The 26,637-nt window shown below is 40.8% G+C and overlaps 1 protein-coding gene across 1 annotated transcript in view; it reads left to right on the top strand.

Moving 5' to 3' along the window:
* The first annotated feature begins 283 nt into the window (after positions 1-283).
* Positions 284-26,637, top strand: part of LOC120569358 (transmembrane protein FAM155A) — a 92,232-nt gene continuing 65,878 nt past the window's right edge. Inside the window, exon 1 of the mRNA XM_039817230.1 lies at positions 284-1,653. Within this exon, the coding sequence (XP_039673164.1) occupies positions 928-1,653 (726 nt within the window). The 5' untranslated portion in view covers positions 284-927. The remainder of the gene's footprint in view (positions 1,654-26,637) is intronic.

Raw genomic sequence — 26,637 nt, 5'->3', positions numbered from 1 at the left:
TTTGGATGAGCTGGATCAATGAATCTTAGACAGTCAGTGTGATGTCTTACTGTAACTGCATTTTAGTACTTGTGAATGGACTCGTGTCTCTTCTGCACCAAAAGCAAGATGTCGCCAAAAGTGCATGTGTTTGTGCTCTGCTATTTGGGTACTATTAGTCATGAAGAGCTCAGAGGATATCCTAAACACCGTTAACCACCTTTGTGTGAGTCTGTGCTCACTCTCTCCCTCCCTCTATGTCTGTGTGTGACTGTGTATGTGTGTGTGTGTGTGCGTGTGTACGTGTGTGTTTGTGTGTGTGTGTGTGTGTGTGTATATAGGTAATAAGCTGCTCCGCCACTGCGCAACGATGGAGCTATCGCAACGATGGAGATGACGCAAACCGACCCAGCTCTCCGAAAAAGTGTTTCAAGACGAACATGGCGGCAACTTAACCGCGGTCCAAGATGACAATGGCCAACGGGAGAAAGGATTCTAGGCTTTCCGCCCAGGTACCGGACAGTGTGCGTGCATCAAAAGGGCTCGTTGCTCTTCTTTAAGTGAATCTGCAAAACGAAAGGCGGCAGACGCGCAGCATCAGTACCGAGAGGCTCGCAACTGCTGGTCTCCCTGCGCCCCAGACGAGAGAACAAATCCGGGGAGGAACGGTAGGGAGAGGGGGGCATGCGGTCAAAGAGGACGCCGTTTCCCCCCGGAGAGCCATGGAGAACCGGGATGCGGCAGCGCGAAGCTTAATCTGTGCGGGCGCGCTAATTGGATCGGAGTAGCACCGATTGCTGCGGGCGCGATAGAGGAGCGCCCTGGACCGGCGGAGGCACGGCACCGTTACAGAGGAAAACCAACCGGAGTCCGTTTCCCCAAGTCAATGAGTATTGTGGCAGAGCAGCCCCCGCGGTGGAGTCGGCCAGGGCAGCACTTTCCTAAAATATGACCAGGGGTGCTTGGATGCGTCGGCAGCATGATGAGGGCTTAAAATACTGGTTTGCATCCCGAGAGAACGAGAAGCCATTTACCGAGTCGGAACGGGCCCAGAGATGGCGACTGTCGCTGGCCTCTCTGCTATTCATCACCGTCCTGCTCTCTGATCACTTGTGGTTCTGCGCCGAGGCAAAACTGACGCGAACCCGAGACAAGCGGTCGGACGAGGGGCTTGCAATTACGGACATGGGCGAGTACCCAAACTCCCTCCACCAACATCCAACATCACCTGACCCCAACCATCTCGCCAGAGAGCAAGATGTTATTTTTCTAGGGAATTCTACCAAACCTCTGTGGCGAATGGACACCTGTCATCCAGACAGCCTGTCCAAAGACTGCTTTACTTTCACGGACGCGAAGACCGTGTGCCTGGGCCTCTCCGGTAGAGGGGAAAAGGGGACACAGTTGGCGTACGTGAATCTGAGCGATTTGTACCTTTCTTTTTGTAATTCATACTCACTTTTGGATTTGTTTTACGGGTTTACGAGTCCGGACGATTTGAAATGCACCCTGGATATGGCCATGGGGGTAGACCTGCTGGGATGCAGCAAGTGTGTCCGGGCTTATCAGCTTCTTGACAAGCGGGCGGAGGACAACTACCGGGAGTTTGAACTGCTGGTTCAGAAATACGAGACGGATGCATACTCGGTCAGGACGTGCATGGAGGAATGCAAGGTAGGACTAACGAGGCCACACACACACACACCACACACACACACACACACACACACACACACACACACACACACGCACACACGCGCGCGCGCGCGCGCACACGCACGCACGCACGCACGCACGCACGCACACAAAACAAACAAAAATAACAAAGTGTTGACAGTCGTCATGACAACCGTTGGGCATATTTGTCACTTATTGGTATTTATTTTTTCAGAGATCAGGCTACCAGTAGGCTACCAGTGCTTTTACTGCATCAGCTGGGCTGTCAGGGTTTGCACAAACACACAGTTGCACCACATGACAATGGCATGGGGGACAAGAGGACTTGTCAACAGACTCCTACAGTCCTTCATCATTCTCTTGCCCTCTCCTTTTTCCTTGTATCTCTTTTTCTCTAGCTCTCCAAGCTTAATCTTTTAATATGGACCACTTTGTGAACTGTGACTGCGGAAGTGACATTTGACATTTGGAGCAAGGGTCAGGCTTGCACCACAGCTCTATGAGATGAGGGGAGAGAGGGCTGTTGAGTGGTGCTCATTTCAATATCGTTAATAGCACAAGAGTGATTTCTGCACCTAATCCAGGCTTTCTATTGTCCCCAGTTTACTTGTTTCAACATGGCAGCCTAGAGTACATGTTGTGAATGTCAACAACATAGCATACCTTGGTCTAAATCATCTATACACACACACACACACACACACACACACACACACACACACACACACACACACACACACACACACACACACACACACACACACACAATACAACACAACACAACACAACACAACACAACACACACACACACACACACACACACACACACACACACACACACACACACACACACAAACACACTTTGTCTTGTGTTTTAGGCATCAAGATCCACTGACTGAACTGTGTTGAACAAAGAATATGTACCTGCAAATAGTTACATGGTGGGGATATATTGGGTGAATTACACTTCATTCTGGTTCATTTGTTGTGCACTGGACGTTTGCAGAGGCTCAGTCTCTCCCGACAGCTGTGTGCATCCTCCTGTGCTCACTGTCCATGGTGCTGAAAGAAGGCCCTGCAAAAGGCCTTTCAGGAGGATAGGCTTGTTTATTTTGCTGTGTAATTATGATATGAATTGTTGTCATTGTTTTAATTAGTCTGGCAGTGAAGTATGGCTATATAGTTACCTTTATTGGCACAAAGACCAGGACCAACCTCATTTCTCGAACTAAGCGGACCACTCCATTGCATCTTTCCCACCTCTATACCCATACAAGATTACTGTAACTAAAGCATACACTGCATACCCCACACTGCATATTTCCTATCTATCAGGTGTGTGCAGACAAACAGAAACGCATGAACCCACCTGATAGATAGGAAATATGCAGTGTGGGGTCTTTCATTAACAAGACTGAGAATCACTGATATGGTACGTTTGGAAAACAGTTAATGACACTCGGGATGTTGGATAGGAACAAAAGAGCATTATGATGTTAGTCTAGCTTGTACTGCCTCTGGTTACAGTTTTTTTGGATTGCTTAAGCACTATTTTGAAAGCAGGGACCGTTTTTTTCAAAACACTACACACAATTAGCACAACCATACACCCAATCAGCAGAACACCTCAGACCCTTTGCAAAATGAAACATTCTTGCAAAAACTATACACTAATTTCTAAAAATCATATTTTGTTACCATATGAAACATGTTTCATTTGATTTAATTCTGTTTGAACCAGTTACACACTGCTGTTGCTAACCTAAAACACTTTTAGCAATTCTACTTCTCAGTGATTAGAGTACAGTAAATGAAGTACACAGACAAAGTGCAAATATACAATACGTTCACCAAACACTACACAAGACCAATGCTGCAGACTGAGGAAAAAATAATTTATTTCTCTCCATATACCCAAATCAGTCAACATGTCAACATGGAGAATCACAACAAAACATGTCCCAGTTTTCCCAGCTACTACAGTAGTGTGCATAACACTGTTAGCTCAGCAAACAGCAGGCAAACATAATATACTGTATCCAGTACAGGTTACAATTACAGAAAATATCTGACAAATAAAAATACTAGACATTATCTCTTTGCCTAGCTGGATCTGGCCAGAGAATTTCATCAACATCACAGGCGATATCCTCATTGGCAAGACAATGTGGGAAGAACCATCTTGAATGTCGAATCCATCCTTGCACAGCTGCAAGGCAACCTGTTCACAGGCGTCCTCCATGGCCTGAATGAGGGGTACCTCTTCCTCTACCTCCTTCTCCTCCTCTGTGGATTCCCCCTTTCACCCTCCCTCTTCTTCTGATTCCTTTCATTTTGGTTGAAGGCAGGTGAACTTACCTGCTGCATTGTTATAGTGCTTAAACCTGAATGGTGTGTCTAAAATTAAGCAAGCATGTGTTTACACACCTGATGGCTGTGTTTCACAGATCAGCTCATAGTTGTGGTAATTTGACAGTCAGTGCTTTGGAATTGCAAGGAAGTGACATAATGATATACTTCTGTGTCTAATGAATACAAGTGTGTTTAGTGTTTTGCAAATCACTGTGTGTATTTTTTTGCAAAAAATGTGAAGCTCACATTGTGCTTATAGTGGTGCACATCTGGGCCAATGTTTTGCTCCTTGAAAAAAAGGTTTTTATAATTGAGTAATACTTTTGATTTCAGTGTGTGAGCAATCGTCAAAAACTGTAAGATACAGCACATGCATTCTTATACTGCCTGTACTGTATCAACAGTACAGCTGTGTGTATGCTTGGCAGATAACATTTCAACTGTCATGTAACATGTTTTTGTAAAGCATAACCAATTTCCTTGTCCTGAACATTCAGGTGTTTAACAATTATGTCAGTTGTTATAAAACTTATCCAAAATCAAGAGAGCTGCAGTGTCACCACCACAACAGCACTATAACACAGGTCAGGGAATGGACCTTGGAAAGCAGGAAATCTTCTCTGAAAACTGCCCTCATGATGATCCTGCAAACCAAACCCATTTCTACAAGATGGATGTTGCACAAGGGCAGATGGTCAGGGTGATGGACTGTGAGTGCTGATAATTCATGTGTGTGTGAGGAAGGACAGCTAATGGGAGGATATACTAAGGGTAAACCTTCACAATGGAATCATGTGCTGCTTATATATTTTTTTTATTGTGAGTCATAGTTTATTCTTAGGCCTGTTTGTCAGAGAATGTGTTCATGCATATGTGCTGTATGTATGTGCATGAATCTGGTTCCTATAGCATCTTATAGTTTTTTTCTTCATGTACCATCTAATCACTAGTGTGCATTTGCACTCCTACTCTTTGCTAATGTAATCAGACTCAGGCAGGGCTATAGCAGCCTTTTAGCCCCTTTAGCCCAATCTGAATTGCTAATCTGCTCCAGTTTTCGTGTGACCTTTGTGAAATCACAGCACCCCAGGCCTGCATCACAAACTACCGCTCCTTGAAGAACCTCTCTGCTGGACCATAAAAAGACATTAGACAGCTTGAAACAATACTTATTTCTATTCACTCTTACACACTCTTATCTCTGTTATTTCTCTTGTCTCAGACCTTTCCACTTCTTCATCCACATTTTAAACAACTGCTCAAGGCTTCTTTTCAAATGGTTCAAATGAATTTAACATCAGGTGGTGTTTGTGTATGTTGTAGATGTGTGTTGTCTATGTTGTATAAGTTTAGGGGATGGGAGAACAGATACGCAGTGAGATGAAAAGGAAGGAGAAGGAATTGAAGAAATGTGAGGTAAAATTTAGAGGTGAATTTAAAGTAGGTAACAGAAATATTAACATTGAATTGAAGATTAGAAACTGTCACAAAGAGGCAACAATATCAACACGTATAAACAGTACACACACCCATGCATGTACATGCACGTGCGTGAGCGAACACACACACACACACACACACACACACACACACACACACACACACACACACACACACACACACACACACACACACACACACACACACAAAGAGCCCCATGTGCAGTGTTTCCTGCAGGTCCAGACCTGACTGTCCCTTCCGGTGTAATTTAATTTACACTCCCATAATTCTCCGCTTCTCTGGTGGCTGTGTCTCCAGGGCTCTGTTTCAACATGTTGATCTCCTTTCTCCCTCTATCTTTCATTGACTCTCGTTCATTTCACATCCTTTCCCTCTTTGTCTTTCTCCCATCTGTGTCACAGCTCTGAGGAACCAACATCATACACACATATGTGTCCAGTATCGGTCTCTACATCACCTCCGGCCCTCTATCCCTCCTCCTTATACATGTGCTTCCCATCAGGTGCCTTGCTTTCTCTCTCCCTCTCCCTTCCTAGAAATATGTGGGTCTTGAGCTCTCTTTTCCTGCTAGAGTGATAGATACTGATCTAGGCTAAGGTCCTTTCCTTCCCTTGAATTACAGGCCTGTCCAAACAGATCCCACTGTGTGTTCCCTTACCCAGCCTCTGCTCATTCAATCCCCCTTTCTCCTCTATCACTCTTTCTACAAGACTATTTAGTTAAGCCCCTATTAAATGTAGCTGTTTATGTTTTAACTCCGCAGTGAGGAAAGGCTGATTGTGTGTTCCATTAAATAAAACAGATTTACAAAAAGTCCCTGCTGGAGTCTACGTCAAAGCTAAATTAAGTAAAGATAAGATTTTATTGATCCCCAGGAGGGAAATGTTGCATTGGAGCACCACAAGAAGCAAACCAGAGATACAGTAAGTAGTAAAAATAGTCTACAGTCATGCTAGTGTCTTTGTGAGGCTGTACAGGCACAGAGGGGCTTTAAATTAAATTTGAATGTCAGTGATGACAATGCTAACATGTTAATGTTTAGGTTTGCCATGGTCACCATCTTAGTTTAGTTCAGTTTAACATTTGCTAATTATCACTAAACACAAAGTAATTCGACAAATTGAAAATTTGACTTGATGTTGCTAGATGAAAATGAAGGGATCACCACAGTGATCATAATTTATCCTGAGCGGACATTAATGTTTATCAAATTTGATAGCAATTCATACAATAATTAGAAAGTAGTGAGATTGAAACTGTTAGTACCTGTTCTGGGCCTCTCAATCATATTACGATTGATTATTATCATATGTTCTTCCTCAGCAGATGGAGATTTTCCACTTTACATTTCCATTATCCAGGTCCATAGAAGTTCTTGAAAGCTCCAGAACAGCTACTAAAGAACTGTGTGGAGAGATTGCTCTTGTCAGTCCATCTAAAATTCACTCTGAACCAAAACAAAGTGCGGGATCAGCAGAGTCAATAGGATACATTGACTGGAGACCATAAATGTCTGTACAGATTTTAATGCAATCTTCTCAATATTTATAGAGAAGACAGCAGATATGCAGCCTGTCAGCAGACTGACATTGCCATTGCTAGAGCCTTGCAGCTAGCATGGCTTAAAAATATAGATCTAAATCAGAGCTATATAGAGCACATTACCCAGGACCATGAAATTTGAGCTCAAAGTGACAAAGTACAGTAGATAAATACTGTACTATTTCATACATATTATATACAAAGTCTGAGACAATATTCAGAGGTAGTAACTCTATAAGAAAATATACTGACTCAGCATATGTTTTTGTTAACACTTTTGTAAATTGATGTTGTGCTAAACTACACATTTTTTAAACCTTACAGCTTTTTAAAGTAAATTAAATTAAAGCAGAATGTACAGATTGTTTGGCTATCAACACTGCAAGCCCTGCACTTTTCTCTCTCCCCCTCAAATTCAATTAGGGCTCTGTTGCTTCTCTACGCAGCTCAAATAGATCCAGGGAAACTCCCCGTCATATGAGCTGCCAGTGTTTGTTTCTCCCCAGGCAGGAGATAAGGGAATGCGTTTGTTCGAAAAGAACACAGCAGCACTCCCATGGAAACGCCTCCTCGTCGTCCTCTATTCCCCGTCTGCGGAACACAATGAGACCGTACAGCTCCCTCCTTCGCTGCCTTGGGCCTCACCGCCAATCAACACATCCACACCCATTTCCTTCTCTCCATATTTTGTTTCTCCCTCTTCCCTGCAGGCCACTACTCTGAAAAAGTCCTGTCCCTCATTCAGTTAGTAATATGCGAAGGAGTAGTGTCTTGTTTGCCTGGTGCTTTTGGGTCAGCTGAAAAAGTAAAAAAAACAACAATATGTGCTTGCCCATACGTGTGTGTGTGTGTGTGTGTGACTGTGTGCAAGAATAAGCTGCATGTATCCAGCCAATCACTGTAGGCCATAGATCAGCTCAACTCATAATGAGACAAAAGTTGCAATGAGTCCTTTTAATGCATCCAATTCAATCAGATCTATGGCATAAACAAATTATGACTTACAAATGCACACTTGCATATGAATGCACTTGCTGTCTCTTCTCTCCTCTGTCTCACTGGTATGCTTAGTTGAATGACTTGATGAGTGGGTGATGTGTTATTTTTTGTGTTTGATTTTCTGTGATGAAGTGAAGAAAGAAAAGGGGCTAGATAGAGTGGAAATGGCTGGTATTGATAACTGACTCCATACAAAATGCATTAAACTCTCCGATAAAATGATTTTAGGTATTTAACAGCTCATATCTGTATAAAATAGTCAGCATCTTCATGACTTAATGAGAAAAACTGGTATGAGTCTGTGCAACCTATTTTGCACTATTTGTGGCGAAAGAAAGGAAAATTACAATTGGATTAAAAAAAGCAATAATGTGAGGTGTCTGATTTTAGAACACAAACCATCTGAGATACACGTGCTACCATGACAGCCCAGCACTGTTTCACAATTCTGGTCTCAAGCTCTCCTTTGTTTTGAGATTCATTTGTTAATTCAGATCTTTTGCATGAGCATACCACTGATCTGTAGACTCATTAACCCTTGTATTATGTTAAGGGTCAATTTGACCCGTTTGCGTTTTTGTGTTGACCAAAATACTGGTTAACCTATATTTGTCTTCATGAAATTGTATGACATTTCCTCATTTAGGGTCATGAACTTGTTCATAAAATCTGGACACACTGATGTGTAGTGGAATGTCTGTTCAGAGTTTGTATACAAAGATGATGTTGCGGGTCATTTTGACCCAGAGACTTTCAACACCCATTTAGGGGTGTGTGTGTGTGTGTGTGTGTGTGTGTATGTGTGTGTGTGTGTGTTTGTTTGTGTGTGCGATGCTATTGACGATCCGGATTGTGAATTTTCCTATGATGAAGAAGATTCAGGGGACCAGTCTGGTGTAGTATACATTAGCTGAAAACAATGGGCAGCAATCATCCTCAACATGGACAGCTAAAGATGCTAACATAAAATGGTCAACATCACCACACTGACGCCAAGGCAGACTGTCATCAAGATGACTCCAAGCCCCACAAGATTTTCTGCCACACTAGTTGATGATATTCAATCACCATTTCATCTCTTCATATCCCAATCAATAGATAGGATCATAGTGGACATGACCAACTTGCAGGGGAGGTGTGTATTTCAAAAGAAATGGAAGCCACTGGATCAGATTGACTTGCATGCATACATTGAAATCCTAGTCCTGCTGCGTCCGCAGCATCCGCCCCATCCACCCATGCTCTGCAGTGCCACGTTTCATCCCACAACACCCTGCTGTGATGTTCATACACACAGAGTAGTCAGGATCCGGTATTGGAGACTGCACTACTCAGTATGACACGATGCGCCCCTGCTATGACATGAACTTCCATGACTACATCAAGGTCACTGTTCCATTATCTCTAATGTGACTATTATTTACCACTGTTCATCATCACCCCCAACCGCCCCGTCAGACACCTCCTACCAAGAGTCTGCCGAGGTTTCTTCCTAAAAGGGAGTTTTTCCTCGCCACTGTCGCAACAGCCACTGATAATGCTTGCTTTTGGGGGAATTACTGTAATTGTTGGGGTTTTGGAATTTATGTGAGTGTGGTCTAGACCTACTCTATCTGTAAAGTGTCTCGAGATAACTCTTGTTATGATTTGATACTATACATAAAATAAAATTGAATAGTATTAGCTAGAGTTTACAAGTCAAAGGGAGAAGCAATTGTCAGTCTGTGGAATGATGAGAATGGAAGGCCAATATTTCTAGCAACAATGTCTTTGGAGTCAATTCATACGAAAGCTGGTCGAGTGAAAGAGACAAACTAGCTGAGATCAGAGATGTATGGGATAAATGGGTCAAAATTGTACCTGTCTTGTACAATCCTGGTCCCCATGTCACTGTAGATGAACACCTTGTTCCATTCAGGGGGCGCTGTCCCTTCTGACAGTACATGCCCAACAAGCCTGCCAAGTATGGCATCAAAATATGGGCATCCTAGGATGCCAAATCTAGCTACTATGCATGGAATATGCAAGTGTATACCGGAAATATTTTCACTAAATAATTGGTAAAAACAGTTTTGGGGGAAAAAATGTTTGTGATTAGGAAAAAAAGTTTGTTTTGAGTGTATTTACACTGTATGGGTCATTTTGACCCGTAACATCATCAATGTCATTTTTTTTCAACATAATACGAGGGTTAAAAGTAAGATAAATGTGCTTTTCAATGGAATTAGTCATTGATAAAAATTTAATTCATTTAAGCAGAACTTCATTAAAGGCGTATACATGTATAAACCAGAGTGCAAGAATGTGCTATGTAGACACTATTTTTAGAGTAGTGTCAGTATGCTGTTTGATAGTGTTGTTCATATTAGATGAGAAATTGAATGGAACAGCACATCACATTTTATTTACATTTCATCTCCTAGACTCTAGAGGTAAAGACATCTGAATTATGAATGCACTTGAGGCAAAAAAAAACTCTCTGTAAAATAGTAAATAAAGAATAAGATGTGTATTTAGGCCTTGGTCTTGGTCTTGGGGAGTACTACTGCATATCTGAAAAATGTATAAAGCCTTTTGTGGCTCCAGAGGGAGCTGCACGATAGACTCCCTCAAGTGATGTCACTTGAGGCAAAGTGGGTTGGGTCTGAAGACTGCAAGTTTGAAAAAGAAACAAATCTGGGGGTGTAGAGTTAGAAAGAAGTGAGCTTACAAGACCTCTGTAGCCTGCTCCTCATCTCTGCTTGAGGCTAGTGGCTAGCTAGCTGCTACCAGCATAACAAACCCGAATCTCTGACCAAACTAACTGCAGTTAGAGTTGCATTATGGGTAGGATTTAGACAAGGAAAAATAATGTGTGCAATTTAAAAGACAATATCTCTGTTTCTGCTGCATGGATTTTCATCCTTTTTTCAAAAACTGTCCATGAGTCCGACAATGTTATAGAAGTGCAATGCTAAAACTGCGGAGTACTTGTTTAATACCTTATTGTCAGTCACCCAGAACATCAGCATGAACTCAGACCCCAATGACACATATTGCCAGATATTAAAAAAGTTTCAATACATCAATTTCTCCAAGACGCAAAACAACCATTTGTCCTGCCCAGTGTAACTATGTCAGTAAGTGGCCTGTGGAAATAGTTACTTACAGGGCCTATCCCTGTGATAATGGCTGCTGAAGTAACACTGACATAACACTAGAATTAGCCATACAGTAATGGTTGTTGTCACATTATTAAGCGGTTTGAGTTTCTTTCCATCCAAGTGAGTCATCCATGTGTTTGTGCTAGTTTATGGACAGGTGTTAGGTACCTAGCTAGGTTCTAATGTTGTGACTACACTACTAAAGTGCACGTCTTCTTCTTCTGGTGTTTTGTAGCCACAGGTTCAGGTGTGTTACCAACACCCCCTGGAGCGAAGTAGTGCTGACCCTGATGCAGCCGTGGAAAACCTGGGATTGCAATACGTGTCTATTTGTTTAGATACATTTATTAAATAGCATGATTTCACCTGCATAAAAGACACTTTAAATGGGAACAAAAACAACAAGTTAAAGTAGAAACTGACAGCAGCAAAAGTAAAGTGTGCTGACAATGCTACAGTCTGATCATCTCTGGTAGAGAGACAGAAACCAGTCACAGTTCCAAGACTGGTGACATTCTCACATTACTGAGTCATCATCAGCCGCTCACAGCATGTCCTGATTCAGGGAGAGCAGAGCAGAGGAGCAAGAGAAGATCGACACACATACATGCAGTTTCATGTTCATAAACTCACACATACTGTACATTCACAGCATGAACTGTATGCATACTGTAGCATAGCCAACAACACTACACACATGGGAGAGAGGCTGACAGTGATCACGTGACACAAGCAAACAGAGGAGGGGTGGAGAGGGAGAGAGACTGACAAATCAATGGTTAGATTAGAGGGAATACCCAGTGATGTGTGCATCGTGAGGTGCTTGTCTCAGATCCCCTGACATACTGTATTTCTATGGGTTTTGTAAAAACAATTCATTTAAGCACCTGGTCCTACCTAATCCTTTCAATTTTAATCAGGCTAGTGTTTCTGTCAATGGATGAGTGTGTTGTTGCGTAGGAGGGGGGATGTGGAGGGGGCCATGTTTGAATGCTTGAGTGCATGCAAGTGTTGATGTTGTTTCCATCAGCTATTGATCTCAAAAGAATTGATAGGAATATTAAAGATAGTGTTATTGATCTTCTCATCTAACTCTCTGCAAGAAAGCAAATAAGGGTATTTCCCAAAATGCTAAATTAGTCCTTAAAAGTTGATTAACTTAAAATTGGGTACATTTCCAGTTTAAAGTTTGCAACTAACAAGTTATTTTATGCTAAATGAATCTGCTGATTGTTTCTTTGATAAACCAATTAATTATTTTGTCCATAAAATGTCAGAAAAAAAAAGCCCATTACAATTACCAGGGTGATATATCTAAATACTGTAGCTAAAGCCTAAAGTTATTAGATTTACCATCATAAATTATAAAGAAGAGCAGCAAATCATCACACTTAGGGAGCTGAAACCAAAGAATGTCTGTCGTATTCCTTTTTATCAAAATAACTCACTCCCTTTATTCTGCCACATGAGCAACATGAGCTGAAGTATATTTTGTATTTGTACGGAGGTTAGTGGTGACATTCAAAAATAAAATCACTGGGGGTGGTAATGCAGTGTATAACAAGTCTGAATAAAATGTGACTCTGCTTTGATGCTCTAAATGTTTTCAGTCATGATGGATATTCTTATCCCTGTCTGATAATACGGTAAAAGAAATCAAGACAACAATATTGCATTGTGTTTCCAGGGCAGCATGATAGAAGGTTGCTTTTTAGTCAGGTCTATGTGTATATGTGTGTGTGTGTGTGTGTGTGTGTGTGTGTGTGTGTGTGTTTGTGTGTGTGTGTGTTTGTGTGTGTGATCGCTTGTGTTTCTACTAAAAAGTATTTTCCAGGAAGGGTTGGAAAACCTCTAAAATAGCATTTAGGCAATATTACACTAAACGCCTCCATTCAAACTGATGCAAATGAGTTTTTGTTGTCCTCCTCACAGCCCTCATTATGAAGCCAAAGAGGCTGATTATTCACATCATTATTCCAGTGGCACCTAGCAACCACCTCACCACTGAGGAACCTTTCCTGGTGCGTGATGCAGGCTTAAAGAATGTGAGACCTACAGTATGTGTGGTGGTCTGATTTTTGTGAGTGGGCTGAAGCTTTAAGCAAGTAGAATCCTCACCCCCACACCTCCTCCAGTCTGACACAGTAATTTGATTGTGGATGGAGCGGGGATGGGCAGAGAGAGAGAGAGAGAGAGAGAGAGAGAGAGAGAGAGAGAGAGCGTTTATTGATGGATACAGATAGAACATGGGAAAGGTACAAAGCAAGACAGAAGAGGAATGGAGGGGTGCTTGACCTGATGATGAGGGTCTTATCGGTACCATTTCATAATGGTTTTTCACCTGCTTTGTGTGTGTATTGTGTGTGTGTGTGTGTGTGTGTGTGTGTTTTGTGTGTGTGTGTGTGTGTGTGTGTGTGTGTGAAGTGGATGGATGGTGGAGGGGTTAGTGGGGTTTTCCACCTGCTGAAGGTTTCCTCTTTGTCAAAGATGCTTTTGTCCTCAGCCCCCATCTGCCATTTGCCAACTTCAGCTGTGTCACTCTTTCTTCATCCTTTTACTCACATCTTTCCCACTGTTATGCTTCATTCTTCTTCTTTTTTTACATCTTCTTATCCCACTTGGCAACTACCTGTATAACATTTATGGTGCTTTAGTCCTGTCAAACATTGTCTCTTTTGTTGCAATTTTGCTTTGCAATGGTATTGACAGGCCCTGACTGATCCTCTGTAAATTATTCATCTGTCATTGACTTTTTAAAAGCGCTGAGGAGGAACTGGAACACTCTTTTTTTTGTAAACACACACACACACACACACACACACACACACACACACACACACACACACACACACACATACTGTACACACACAAAGACATGTGCATGGTCCCCACATTCACATGTAAAAAGCATTCAAGCTGACACAAATATACAGGACATGCATGCAGGATTTTCAGGCCCTTGACAATGTTTTATGGAAACGGATGTCTTTGACTTTCTGGTATCTCCCTTCACATCCTCTTTCCAGCATATTTTAACAAATATCACAGGCACACAACAGTAAACAAAAAGGACTCACCACTCATGTATGGTATACAAACATTACATATCAAGCAAGGTTGATGCTTTGTACTCTGATTCATTGTTTCAACACATGCTAAAACACAATTTTAGTTTTCTTCCAGAGACGTCTTCATTTCAGAGACAATTTGATCACTCATTGAGTATTTGGACAGTAGGAATGAGCTTCAAATAAGATTACAGTTAGTTTTTTTATGGTGTCCAGACTGCCACTCTGTGTTTGCATTGCTCTAACCTGGAGGGAATTAATGTGTTTTTGGTATAGATATTGTTTCCCCACTGTAATACTACATAGTCTTCCTTCCATTCCTTCCATTTATCAGGGTGGTTTCACGTCACATAATCCTTGGCCATTTCATCTCCTCCTCCTTTCCCTATCTTACTCCCTGTAGCCCTTATCCTCCTTTGCAGACTCTTAGCTGGATAAAGCTGTCTCCCATATTTTCTCTTTATGGCAGGATTTACAGCAGTACCCCTTTATATCCCCCTTTTAGCACTTTTACGGGCCGTGCTCTTTGGAGAGCATAAGATTCACTTGCAACGGAAGGAAATCCTTGAAGGACCCTGCATGTCCATCCAACCACAATTTGAAAGGGTTAAATGTAATTAAAAAGATTGACTCATGCATAACTTTAAAAAGTCTTACTGCGTTGAACAGATATTAAAAACAGTAAGTTCAGGGAAGGTCATTTTGAAAATAGAGACAATATTGATTCTAAACTTGGTTTGTAACACACTGTTGTACATTTATGTTTTAAACAGCTGTCAGGTGAAGACCTCTTTATGACAGACTGTGATAGTCTATAAAATGTTTGTCTGGCGCACAATGGAGCTTGGCTGTATGCTGCCCTTAAGTGGAGTTGGGAAAGTTAACCAGATGAACATTTGCCAAACCGACCAGTTTGTCTTCAGTTTATCTTGTAAAAATTCAGTTTGAAAACACTTGAGATAAAGTATAAATCCCACCTTTGTGTGGCTTGTTAAAGATTGTTTCCCAATGAGACGAAGAAAATACTGCAATAGTAAACAGACTATGACAAGCCACACAAAAGGAAAATTTTAACTTTATTGGAGGTGTTTTCAAACAATATTTTTTACTTTAAAAAAGGACTTTAAGTATGAGAACTAAGTAGTTGGTTTGACAAATTTACATCTGCTTAACTGCCCCACCTCTGTTAAACTGCAGCGCACAGCCACTTCCCTGAGCTTTTCTATGGGAACTGAGGGCTAGGGGCTTCCCAATTATTTTCATTGACCACATTTTTTATGTGATTGTCCTCACTTTCAGTTGGCAAATAAATGCCTGCGCTTCTCATTTTTCCTAAGTGTCTTCTTGTCCTTTGTGTCAGTTAGTTGTGGTATGCATTGCAGTACATGAGCATAATGTGCTGTCATTCATACAGGATAAACTAGTGTGTGTTATTTCATTCCCGCAGTGCAGTGTCTTTGAATGTGACATAATGAAAAGAAAATGTGAATTCCTCAGACAGATTGTCCAAATTTCTAACATTTAGGATATAATGATTTGTTTTTGTGTTATCAGCAGTGTTGGTGGGATATAATGGAAGGCCTATTACTTTATACGTGACTGTGCTTGTATATGTGTGTATGTGACTGTGTGAGTGAGTAAGCGAAAAGAGAGAGCGAGAGAGAACGAGGGCGACTTTCACAAACTGAATTATTGATTTGAAAGCAGGGGTGAGATTTTGGACGAGAGAGATTGAGAGATGGAGTCGTCAAGAGAAATTGGGATAAAAAGACAAGAAGAGAGGGGGGTGGGCTTGAGATTGACTACAGAATAATTCTGATGATACTGAGGTAGTAAGTTATACATGCAGAGGGAGAGCTGATGATGGGGAGTATACAGGCTCGACCTTACACCGCCCATCCAAGATTGATGTTTTCAGTCAGGACTCACAGATGTTGGTAGCATAACTCTGGCATAGGGAATGATGGTGATTGATTGATATGCGACGATGAGGGTCATATCCTGTACAGAGGACAGCAGGACTGTTACTGACAGAATTACTTTGGCTCTCTCTTCCTCTGTCTCCATCCTCCATCCCCCAACTGTGGCTGAAGCTACATAGATGTATGCTTTAATGTTCGTATACTGTATGTTCAAAAAGTATGCTTCAATTTTTTGGATGAGGAATAACCTCATAATGAGGAACACTATCTATCGCAAGTTTGGCTGGAGTTGCACAAGTGTAAACGTCCCCAAATCAGATAAAAACCATGATGGAGCTGCTAACGTTACTCTGGACACTAGCAGACTGGCTCCCAAGGGGTCAATGTTCCAGTCCCCAGGTGTTTTTGTAACATAAGTTGTAACCCCAAGAAATAATATAGTTAGCTTGCTTTTGAAAATAATGCAAGGTTACTACTGTAGGTAGTAAATCAGTTATGTTATCATTTGCAGCTTATGTTAGAGCAGATACTTACCAATTAATGTCCAACACACAACACACACACACACACACACACACACACACACACACACACACACACACAAAAACACACACACACACACACACACACACACACACACACACACACACACACACACACACACACACACACACACACACAGTTCATGCTGTAGAGTAACTGCTGTTGTGAACAGATACAGACCTGACAAACAGTGCTGAGCTGCTGTGAGCAGTAGGGATCAGAGACAGTGCCACACTCAGTGTTCACACAGAAAAGGCTTCCCTTGGCATTATTACATAATTATAGCTTCTTCATCTCTTCACAAACCACTTCACCTGAGTGTGGCTGCATTTTTTAAACAGACCAAAACTGAAATGCTAAAGAATGTAACTCTTCCAGGAGTGCCTTGCAGTTGCTAAAAGATAGTTGTTACGTAATAACAATACGCTAATTAAAGGTGCTGTAAGCGATGTTGGGTGACGTTAATTCTTGTTGACGTCCAAATCCTTCTTTACCGTTATTGGCTGAACGCTGCAACACGGTTTGTGTATGTTTGCATGGCCCAGGTTGGACCACTTTGTTTTTGTTGGTGTGTGTGGACCCTTGGCTGTCTACAGAGACCACGTTTTTTTACAGTGTGTTCAGGGGACCGGTAGCTCGCGGATAGTGAGGAGAGGTTTGCTGTATGTGACAAAAAATGTTGTAGCCTAAAAACACGTGACATCGCTTAGAGTACCTTTAAGTGTATTAGTCATAGGTATTGGTAGAATCGGTAAGCAGCAGTTTCTTTAAATTAACTTGTGTGACTGGTAACGTTAGATAAGTCAAAGATTATGAACTGGTTAAGTGAGCGAGTGGAGTTGAGTGTGAGCTTGGACCCATGCTGGATTCAAGGTCAGACAGACCCCATGGTGTGCTGCTGTTCAGATGCTACAAGGTCAAATAACGCCATTGCTGACGGGAAAGGACTGTTTGTGTGCTTTCTGATTAACTGTTTCTCCAGGTCTGACTCCGAACTGTGAGTGTGTGCGTGGGACCACTGTGGGATTTAGAGTCTTACCTATGATCTGAGTCTGCAAAAGGTAAAGTGTGGTAAAAGGGGTAAAACATAAGGATTTTGCCAAAGAAATCTGAGGGGATTTCAGTTTTGTGTTGTAATATTTTGGTATAAGCCAATTCAGTTTGGCACATTGTTTCAGACAATTAATTGATTTACAAATTTTCTTAAAGGTAATTTTGTTTAATATTACTCAAAGGTTATTTGTTATTTTAAAGGGGTCTTAGTTGTGTTATTTGTGTTTGTTTTTTTCTTTCAACTGAAAGGTTAAATATGTCATATTATTTGTAGATTCCAGAAAGCAGTCAGTAAACTGTTATTCCCTTTAATTCCAAAGGGGTCTGTTATTTCAAATATAGTATAGGGTATTATAAGTTTCACCCAACACACTACCTTTGTGGTAGCTAGCTTGGGAAACCGAAATCAAACACCCTATTATTCCAGTCTAAAGTTAGTTAGCAAGTTAGGCATAATATATTGTGTTTATAATAAAGCATATATAGAAAGTGGTAGCCTTACGTACTTGAGCTTACCGCTCTAAATGAATCATGTGGAACAGAAAACTGTATCCAATCAGTGATGTTTGGCCAATACCCAATCTGCCTACTGAGGTCAGTATATTAGTGCCCAAACATTCAAAATTATTTTCCATTGCCTGCCTGGATTTCTCTGTCTCAATGTTTCTCTCTTCCTCTGTATGTCTGTCGCTCTTGAAGCTGCAACAGTAGAAAGAAGAAAATCGCAAGTGGAGTACATGATGATGTTTTTACAAGTCTTTGCTTATGATACTTCAACCCCATTTATGTTTGTTAGTGGACATGTGTCAGTGTGATCTGGGCCTGTGTGGTGTGTAATGTGTGTCTCTGTGTGTAGCATTGTGTTCCTGTGTTCTTGGGGCTCAGTGTAATCACAGCTCTAATCTGTCTGTGTGTGGGTGACATTAAAGTTCTCATTTGCACTGTAACTCAGCACCAATGTCACTGTGAAGACACCAACGACACATCCACTGCAACAAAATCTACCCACCATGTCTGTGTGTGAGTATGTCTACAGTATGTGTTTATGTGTGTGTGTGTGTGTGTGTATGAGAGAGAGAGAGTAAAAGCTTCTTAAGTTAACAGTTCAAATGATTTCTTGCACCCATTCTCCTCATTTTCTTTTCTTAGTCGTTGTTAATGTGCTGTCGATTTCATTACTCATGTTGGCAAAATTAGTACATGAGTGCTTCGTTTAATAGCATGCACTATTAAAAAGTTGGGGAATAATAAGTAATGTCATGTGATTTACCGGATGAGATGAATCATTTTTTGCTGCACCACATTTTCATTAAATAACTTAACAGCTCTCTTTATAGACACACTATTTGATGTAGCTTATGCTGAAGTAAAGCAGGACAAATGAGAAAGAAGAGGTGAAAAGAAGGAATAGCTGGAATAAAGGAAAAGATAGGTTGCCATGGTGACAGGAAATGGACTGGAATTGAGTGAAATGTGATGTAGTTTTACTATGGAAACCACAACAATACAAGGTCAACCACTGCTATCATAACCAGAGATACTGGTTGTGCAGCTCTATACATTTCCTTTCTCTTGCCCTCTGTTTCCATACCCATCCCTTGACCCACCTCTGAATGCTGCTTGAATAAACTGGCTTATTAGGCTGTGAGCAGTCTGCACCAAGTTAGTCTGAGTTGTTTGCAGCAAGCATATTAATTAAAAGAACTGGCGCGTGTGAGAGAAGTGGGTCAGGGAAGGATATGGGTGTCTGCACTCAGGCCAGTTCTGTCTGATTTCACACATCCCAGCTAATCAGCCTCTAACACTTAGCCTCCTAGCTTTCTCTAGAATGCTAATGCACAAGCAAGCTACCCTGCTAGTTGTTCTTGGGGGAGAGGATAATGCTAACATGTTAACACAGAACTAATCGTCTTTGTTATGCACATATAGTATATCCTTTAGAAGATATTTTGGTGTTATAAGGCAATTCAGCATGGCCTCGCTACCGTAAGTGTTGCACTGGGAAACTGATTCACAGCTGGTCTGTGTTAGGATGTAGTGCAGCCAGGTTTCTCTGTTGTTTGTTGCAGCTTTGAAATAGACTACATGTTGTGGGTTAGGATGGTTTTCCCTGAATGAATGCTTTTTTCTTTTTGAAAAAGGCAGGTTTAGTGAAAATGCCTGCAAAAAGTGAAAGCAAGGAGTGGAGAGAGTGATAGCAAATCCATCAGACTTGTCTCTTGTGTCCTTGGTGACGCAGATCTGCAGTTTTTCTGCAGTAGGAACAACAGAGAGGGTGAGAGAGACAGAGAGAAAGAAAGAGAGTACATTTCGAGGGTCAGGGGCTGAGACAAACAGGGAGTGAGCATTTTGCACCTGCAGTGGGATTGCTACCAGTACTTCATTTTTGTCTGGAGTAAATGGGTTCTCTGATTTGCATTATGCAGCACCCTAGCTGCAATGCCAGCTCTGCTGCAAAATACAAAGTTGACAAATGTCAGCTTTATTGTCAGTAGCTGGGCTTGACTTGGTGTTAAATAGTTTTCTTATTTGGCCTTTGGGCTGACACCCTGTCATAGGCCTATTTGTTGATGGTGTGATTATGTAAAGGAGGGAGGGGGATGAAAGCCCAGGGCTGCAGTTTTGGAGTTGAGTTTAGAGTGTTTTGGCAGAGATTAAAGAAAGAATGCAGAACGCTGAAGTTTAACAGATAAAGACAACTCCTAATATTTTGGGCTGTGTATGACTCAACTGCCTATGAAACAAAAACAACATTATACAGTCACCAAATGGAAAGAGATCTCATAACAGGCAGCTTAACAATATGCAATAAAAGTATTCTCCTGTTTTAGAGGTAAATGAATGAGCAAACAGGTTCACTTAGTTATGCAGAGTTAGCTTGATGACAGCCAAAGTGTTTTTTTACTATGCTTACCTGCTGAGTGGTGCTCTTGTAAGAGCAGTATAATACCACTTTAGCCATGTATACAGTTTCAGTTGAATACACAGAAGCTCACTATTTCTGCAAACACTGTTTGCCATACTTTACATTTAACTGAACTTACCACATTTACTGCACAAAGGAAAAACAGAAATACATAATCTCTACAATATAATTTATTCATACGAATTGTATTAGGGGTTGACAATACCACACAATTTGGTTTCGATCTGATTCCAAGTAATACCAGGCCCATGATCACCGTTATTGATACTTTTTTATTGTTAAAAGCAGCTAATACGCTAATATGTAAGAGAGAGAAATGTGTCATGATTCACTAGGTTAATGCATTATTAATTGGCTCCGTCTGAATATACTTTAATTATTACAAAATAATTTGACAATCAGGAGGTTTCGTATGACTATTCTCTGTTAATTACTTAATCACATGCACATTTAAACGCTACATGTTTCAATGGAAAAATAACAAATGTTCATTAGGAGAATTCTCTGCATGCACACAGCAGCAGAGATGCAAATACTGCAGCACTAAGAAGACTGTTCATGGTTCATAGTTCATATGATCTAAAATGTGATGGATGCTATTGTTTTGTATTGATCCTATTGGTGCTAGTGTCGCTGCTCAAAACAAAACTTTTATTGGTATCGATAAAAACTGTAAATTCACATAGCACATGTAGTATTCTTCAAAGATTATTTGCATGTTTTAACTATTTTTTTAAATGGTAGGGATCTTTTGGAACTTTGCTACCCTTCAGATATTTTCCATAACATCCTTTGCACATCTTCCAGAAATGTGCAGCTGAATGAAGTGCTTCTCAGGTCAAGGACAGAAAACATCATGAATGTTTGTCTGTTTTCACTATCAAACATTATAGACCAATAAGTGTGCTCCAGTCTCTTTACACGTCTGACCTTACATTTTACTTTCACTAACAAACACTGGGCCATGTAAGCTACACATGCAAATTAGTTTGTTGGAATAACAGTTGAGGTGTGTGTGTGTGTGTGTGTGTGGGGGGGAGGGGGGGGTAAGGTGATAATGGGATGAAGGGATAAGAGGGCTCGATTGAATTGAGTATTAAATGGGGATCAATAGCGGGCCAATGAGGCTTCATAGCTTCATCATCCCCCCTTTGGCTGTTGTAATAAGAGGGAGCGAGGACAGTGAGCAAAGAAGGTGTTTGGAGTTGTGAGACATGAGACAAAATGGAGAGAAAGGGCTTAGACACACCTATAGTATATACTGTAAGTAGGCATAGAAAATATTATTAGAGTGAGGCATGTTTTTGGTTTATGAAGTTATAATACTTCTAGTGTAAGTATAAGTATGAATGCTTTTTCTCTGCCTATTTAACATTTTAACCAGCCATCTTTAAACTAATCCAGTCAGAGTGTATGGTTCAGTGGTCTATAAATATACCACTGAAAACTTTTGCCTAATTAATAAAGGTTAATGCATTCAAGATGGAACACTTAATCCTGCAATACAAGGGCATTTGGTTGAACACTCACATTCAGTATGTTTGATATCATTTTCCTCAATTTTTAATGTAAAAAATGTAGAAGAATTTTAAATGGTTTTCCAGGCCTTTACCAAATCCATTCATCAAGGGAATAAAGCATTTTGTACTTCTTTCTCCACTACTTTAGTAATACAAGTGCCACATAGAGAGCCTGTGACAGGTGTTTACTCTCTTGATTCTGAATTTATTCACTATCAACGCAGGTAGAAAATGAAAAATGACTCTCTGGTTCTATAGTAACAAACATTATTTCTCCACAAGACTAAGTGGCCTATGTTTCTATCTGTTATGACTGGACAACATCCCAATGGCAATTTAACATGGTCTAAACATGGCCCGTAAACCAGCGAGGAATCCCATCATGGTCCTGTGTTAGAAGTAAAAGTTCTTTACCACAAAGCAAACAAATATAGTTGGAAACATAGTGTAGCTCTGCAGCTGCCGGCAGAAACATAGTTTTGTAAATGTAGCATCACGGAAATGACTGTCAGGTTTACATGAGTACATCTATGCATTAAAAAAGTAGAATAGCTACAATAGTGTCACAATACATTTAGCTCCAGGACAGTTTTAGGAATTCAGATAACTAGACAAACATAACATGCTTATGCTTGAATAAATGTTATCTATTGCCTGCACACTCAACAATAATTTTTTGTACGTTATAATTAATTACAAGTTGGCTGGAAATCTTTGGTTGATCCTTTTTTGAGCGTGTGTCACTGCTTTCATGACTACTTTATACAACTTACCTATGTACCTCATTAACACACTCACTTAATGTAGCGTTTAGTGTGAGTTCAGGAAGGAAGATAATTATCATTCTAATTTCCTCATCGCACCAGGTCTAGGCTTCTCATTAATTAAAAAACTCACTGAGCATTATGTTCAAGGGCTCTGTAGACTCGCTTTGCCAGACCTTCCTCCAAAGCGCACTTAAGGAGAGTCTGGCTACTCCACATAGCATTCAGGGATGGGAGGAAAACGTGCTCTGGTTTAATGGCATTTCTTTAAACCAATCAGAATTGTCATGGGCGGTGCTAAACTCCGCACAGAGCCGCTGCAAAATAGTCGTGCGAGAGAAAACTCATATTAGATATAATATGATATAATAATAATAATAATAATAATAATAATAATAATAATAATAATAGCTGTCTAAATTTACCCTGCAGAGATCTGAGGAGCAGTTAACCATAGTCCTCATAAATCCACCGAATTTAAAATTCCAACACAAAGAAAGCGAAAGGAAACGGAAGATACATGCATCCGGTGGAATTTCCTGCAGCACCGGAGCAATCCCGGAAGTGGAACGCAAAGGATATAGACTAAGGGCTCTCCTAATAACCAATGACCATCCAGGCTGAAGGGTATTCAAACTACTGCACAAGTCATGTCTTTTTACCATTGCTGCGGCTTGTCTAATTCTTTTTTTGGTGGATAATGTTATTACGTATTGTTATACATATTTTAGGTACTAACTGAATGTGAGTCTTCATGTACTGCTCCATACTGTAGCATGTTTATGTGTTTGTGAATTCAGCTTAACCGATAGCACTCCATTTACATTATTGGAGGGATTAGGCCCTAGGTGGCCTTGCAGCTAGTAGAGAAATTGTTTGTCAACCAGACAAAAGCTTCTTTTGCAAGACATATTCAAGCACCCAGCTTCAGAACTCTCATTTTATACCATCGAAGAAATCTCTGACACATCTGTGTTGATATAAATGAACAAAACCGGAATGTAAACAGATTTTTTAAAATACAATTCTATTAATAAAATTCCCACGGGCTCAATGAGGACTTCTCTTTTAGTCTTGTAATGTCTTAATGTATGTACTACCTATAGATAGGAAATTACAGATGTTGTACATGTGCATGCATATAAATGTTTTGTCTATATATTCATTCCAATACTTTTGTATCCAGTGACCACATCCAACCTTTGTTGATTGGCCATTACTGTGTGTCTAATCGGCTTTTGACGTCTCCGCAATGACATGGTCTGGTCTTTTGGAGTGTGGGCCTTTTTTGTAATGATGTGACATAGCTATGTGCACCTGACACAGGAGTCAGCTCTCCACATTGTGACTTTTATAAATGACATAAACGCCCTGTTACAAGTACACATTTTTTAAATGGTGTAAAAACAATTGTAACTGCATCAAGTGGCAGGTAGCGTGATCATAGTAGTAGCAGCACCATATTATTGGTGACAGTATTGCTGTAAACATTCAACCACACCACGGTTAAGACTCTGAGCGACATTTCCACCTTTTTTTAGCACAAATGTGACCGAACTTTTTTGTAGTCGGATGTTGTTCCTCTACAGTTTATTGTAGTTAACAACAAACATTTTGTGTGTGCACAGTGTGTGTTTGTATGTGTGTGATACAGCTAAGACAGATTTTAAGGAATAGTTCTTTTTATTGAATCCCTCCAGACCCGCTCCTTTATACTCTTGACCCTGTATTTCACCATGTGAGTCATGCAGCTCAGAACACACCTTTTTTTTTTTTTTATTGCGTGAACGTGCTTTCATATCAATTTGCATTACCTTAAGTGAACAGTCGCCAGCCTCATGTTGTATGTGGACTCTGAACACTGCTTTGGTTTACTTTTAACTGTAGTTTAAAAGTAGTTCACTTTGAGACTCCAACTATTAACTAGGAGTTATGAGACAAAAATAAACAATGTGAATCAAATGTAGTTAATGTCATAGGGTGCTTTTGCGTGAAGGAAAGAATTTTTTGACGTGGCGTATAGGAGATACATGGCACCCAACAAGGTTTGAGCAGCTTATTGAACTGTTAGATGCTAGTGAGACAATAATAGGAACTTCAGTCTTGAGAGTCATGACATGATTTAAACCATAGATAAAAACAAACTGCAGGTAAAAGTTGAGAAAAAGAGTTTCCTCCGTGTAGCAATTACTGGGACAAACCAAACTACACAGTTCTCTTGTTGATAATAGAAATCAAAGTAACAGGTAATATTCATAGACAGTATATAAAATGGACCAACAGATCCCGTTGCTCTGGACGGAGACCAGTGAAAGATATTAGAAGCACTTTTCCGGTGAGTGCTGAGCGTTACTGCGCAGCCTCCAACTGAGAGAGACGACGTAAATGTCATGTGAGCAACCTGTCTGAAAGTTGTCTTCTGGTAGCTGTGCCAAGAGAAATCTCAATCATTCCCAATCTTGCAGAGACGGAGGGCATAGGTATATGTAAGGAGATAAAATGGGCACAGGCTAATTATTGCTAACTAAAATGCTAGTTAACATTAGTAATTCAACTTAAACAGCTAATGTAAGTTCAAACTGCCTGCGAACTTCTCCTGTACTATACGGTAATTCATCTACTATGCAACAGTAAGTCGCTTGGTTATGACACAATCGTTAGCCTATTTTTACAAAAACGTCTGCTATGGAGCCATAACGTGAGATACAAGGTAATGGAGCCTTTTATACATTGTCGTGTTTCTTTAGAAATAAACAATGGACAAATAAAGTCTTTAAACACTTCAGATGTAAAGTTATTCGCTGTCAAAGTGACGTCAAAATGAATGGCAGTCAATGGAATGCTAACGGTGGGTGAGTGCTTGTTTGCATCAAAATGGCGCCATAGGAGTTACAGGTTGTTGACAGACCCTTACCACCTTTAAGTGTCAACCACTGACAGTTGCAATGCTGTTCTGAGAATGGTGCTAATGTCTTTTGAAATGCCATATGAGATTCAAGCATTTTCTGTCTCTTCAACAATAACATGTCTACCTGGACATATCGGGGGCAGGACTTGCAAAGCTTTTAGCAGATCATACATTTGGTTTTAATGTATGTAAACCTGTTCCTGAGAATATTTCAGAGCAACTATACAAATACTGCAGCCGTTGTTATTAGATTAAATGTCATACTGTTCTGCAGTGTAGAGATTTCTGTGAAAGATATTACAGCAGCTGTTGTGGCACATTGCACCTGCAGCTGCTGTAGGGTTGCCCTCCTAGTTGTCAGAGGTCTGCCCATGTAGTGCCTGTGTGTGTGCTTGTGTTTGTTGCCTTACACACTCACAGAGAGAGAGAGAGAGAGAGAGAGAGAGAGAGAGAGAGAGTCAGTGTCAGCTGTGCACCTGTGTATGTTTGGTCCCACGTTAGCATGGCCTCCCTGAAGCCTGATGTTATCAACCTCTGGTGATGAAAGGTAGACTTTTTCCTTTCCAGGTGTCCCTGGCTGAGGAAGAGAACACGAGAGAGAGAGAGAGAGAGAGAGAGAGAGAGAGAGAGAAAGAGAGAGAGAGAGAGGGAGAGAGAGAGCGTTAGAGAGAGAGAGAGAGAGAGAGAATCCTCCATGGGCCTTGCTGAACATTCATGATTGGCTTGTTATTAAGATTTTTCATTGCTAATCTCAGTTGAGTTTCAAATCCAGGCATGGGT

This window comes from Perca fluviatilis, chromosome 12 (assembly GCF_010015445.1).
Source record: "Perca fluviatilis chromosome 12, GENO_Pfluv_1.0, whole genome shotgun sequence".
Lineage (NCBI taxonomy): Eukaryota > Metazoa > Chordata > Actinopteri > Perciformes > Percidae > Perca > Perca fluviatilis.
Note: the sequence above shows the minus strand (reverse complement) of the source record. Positions and strands in the feature narration are given on the sequence as shown.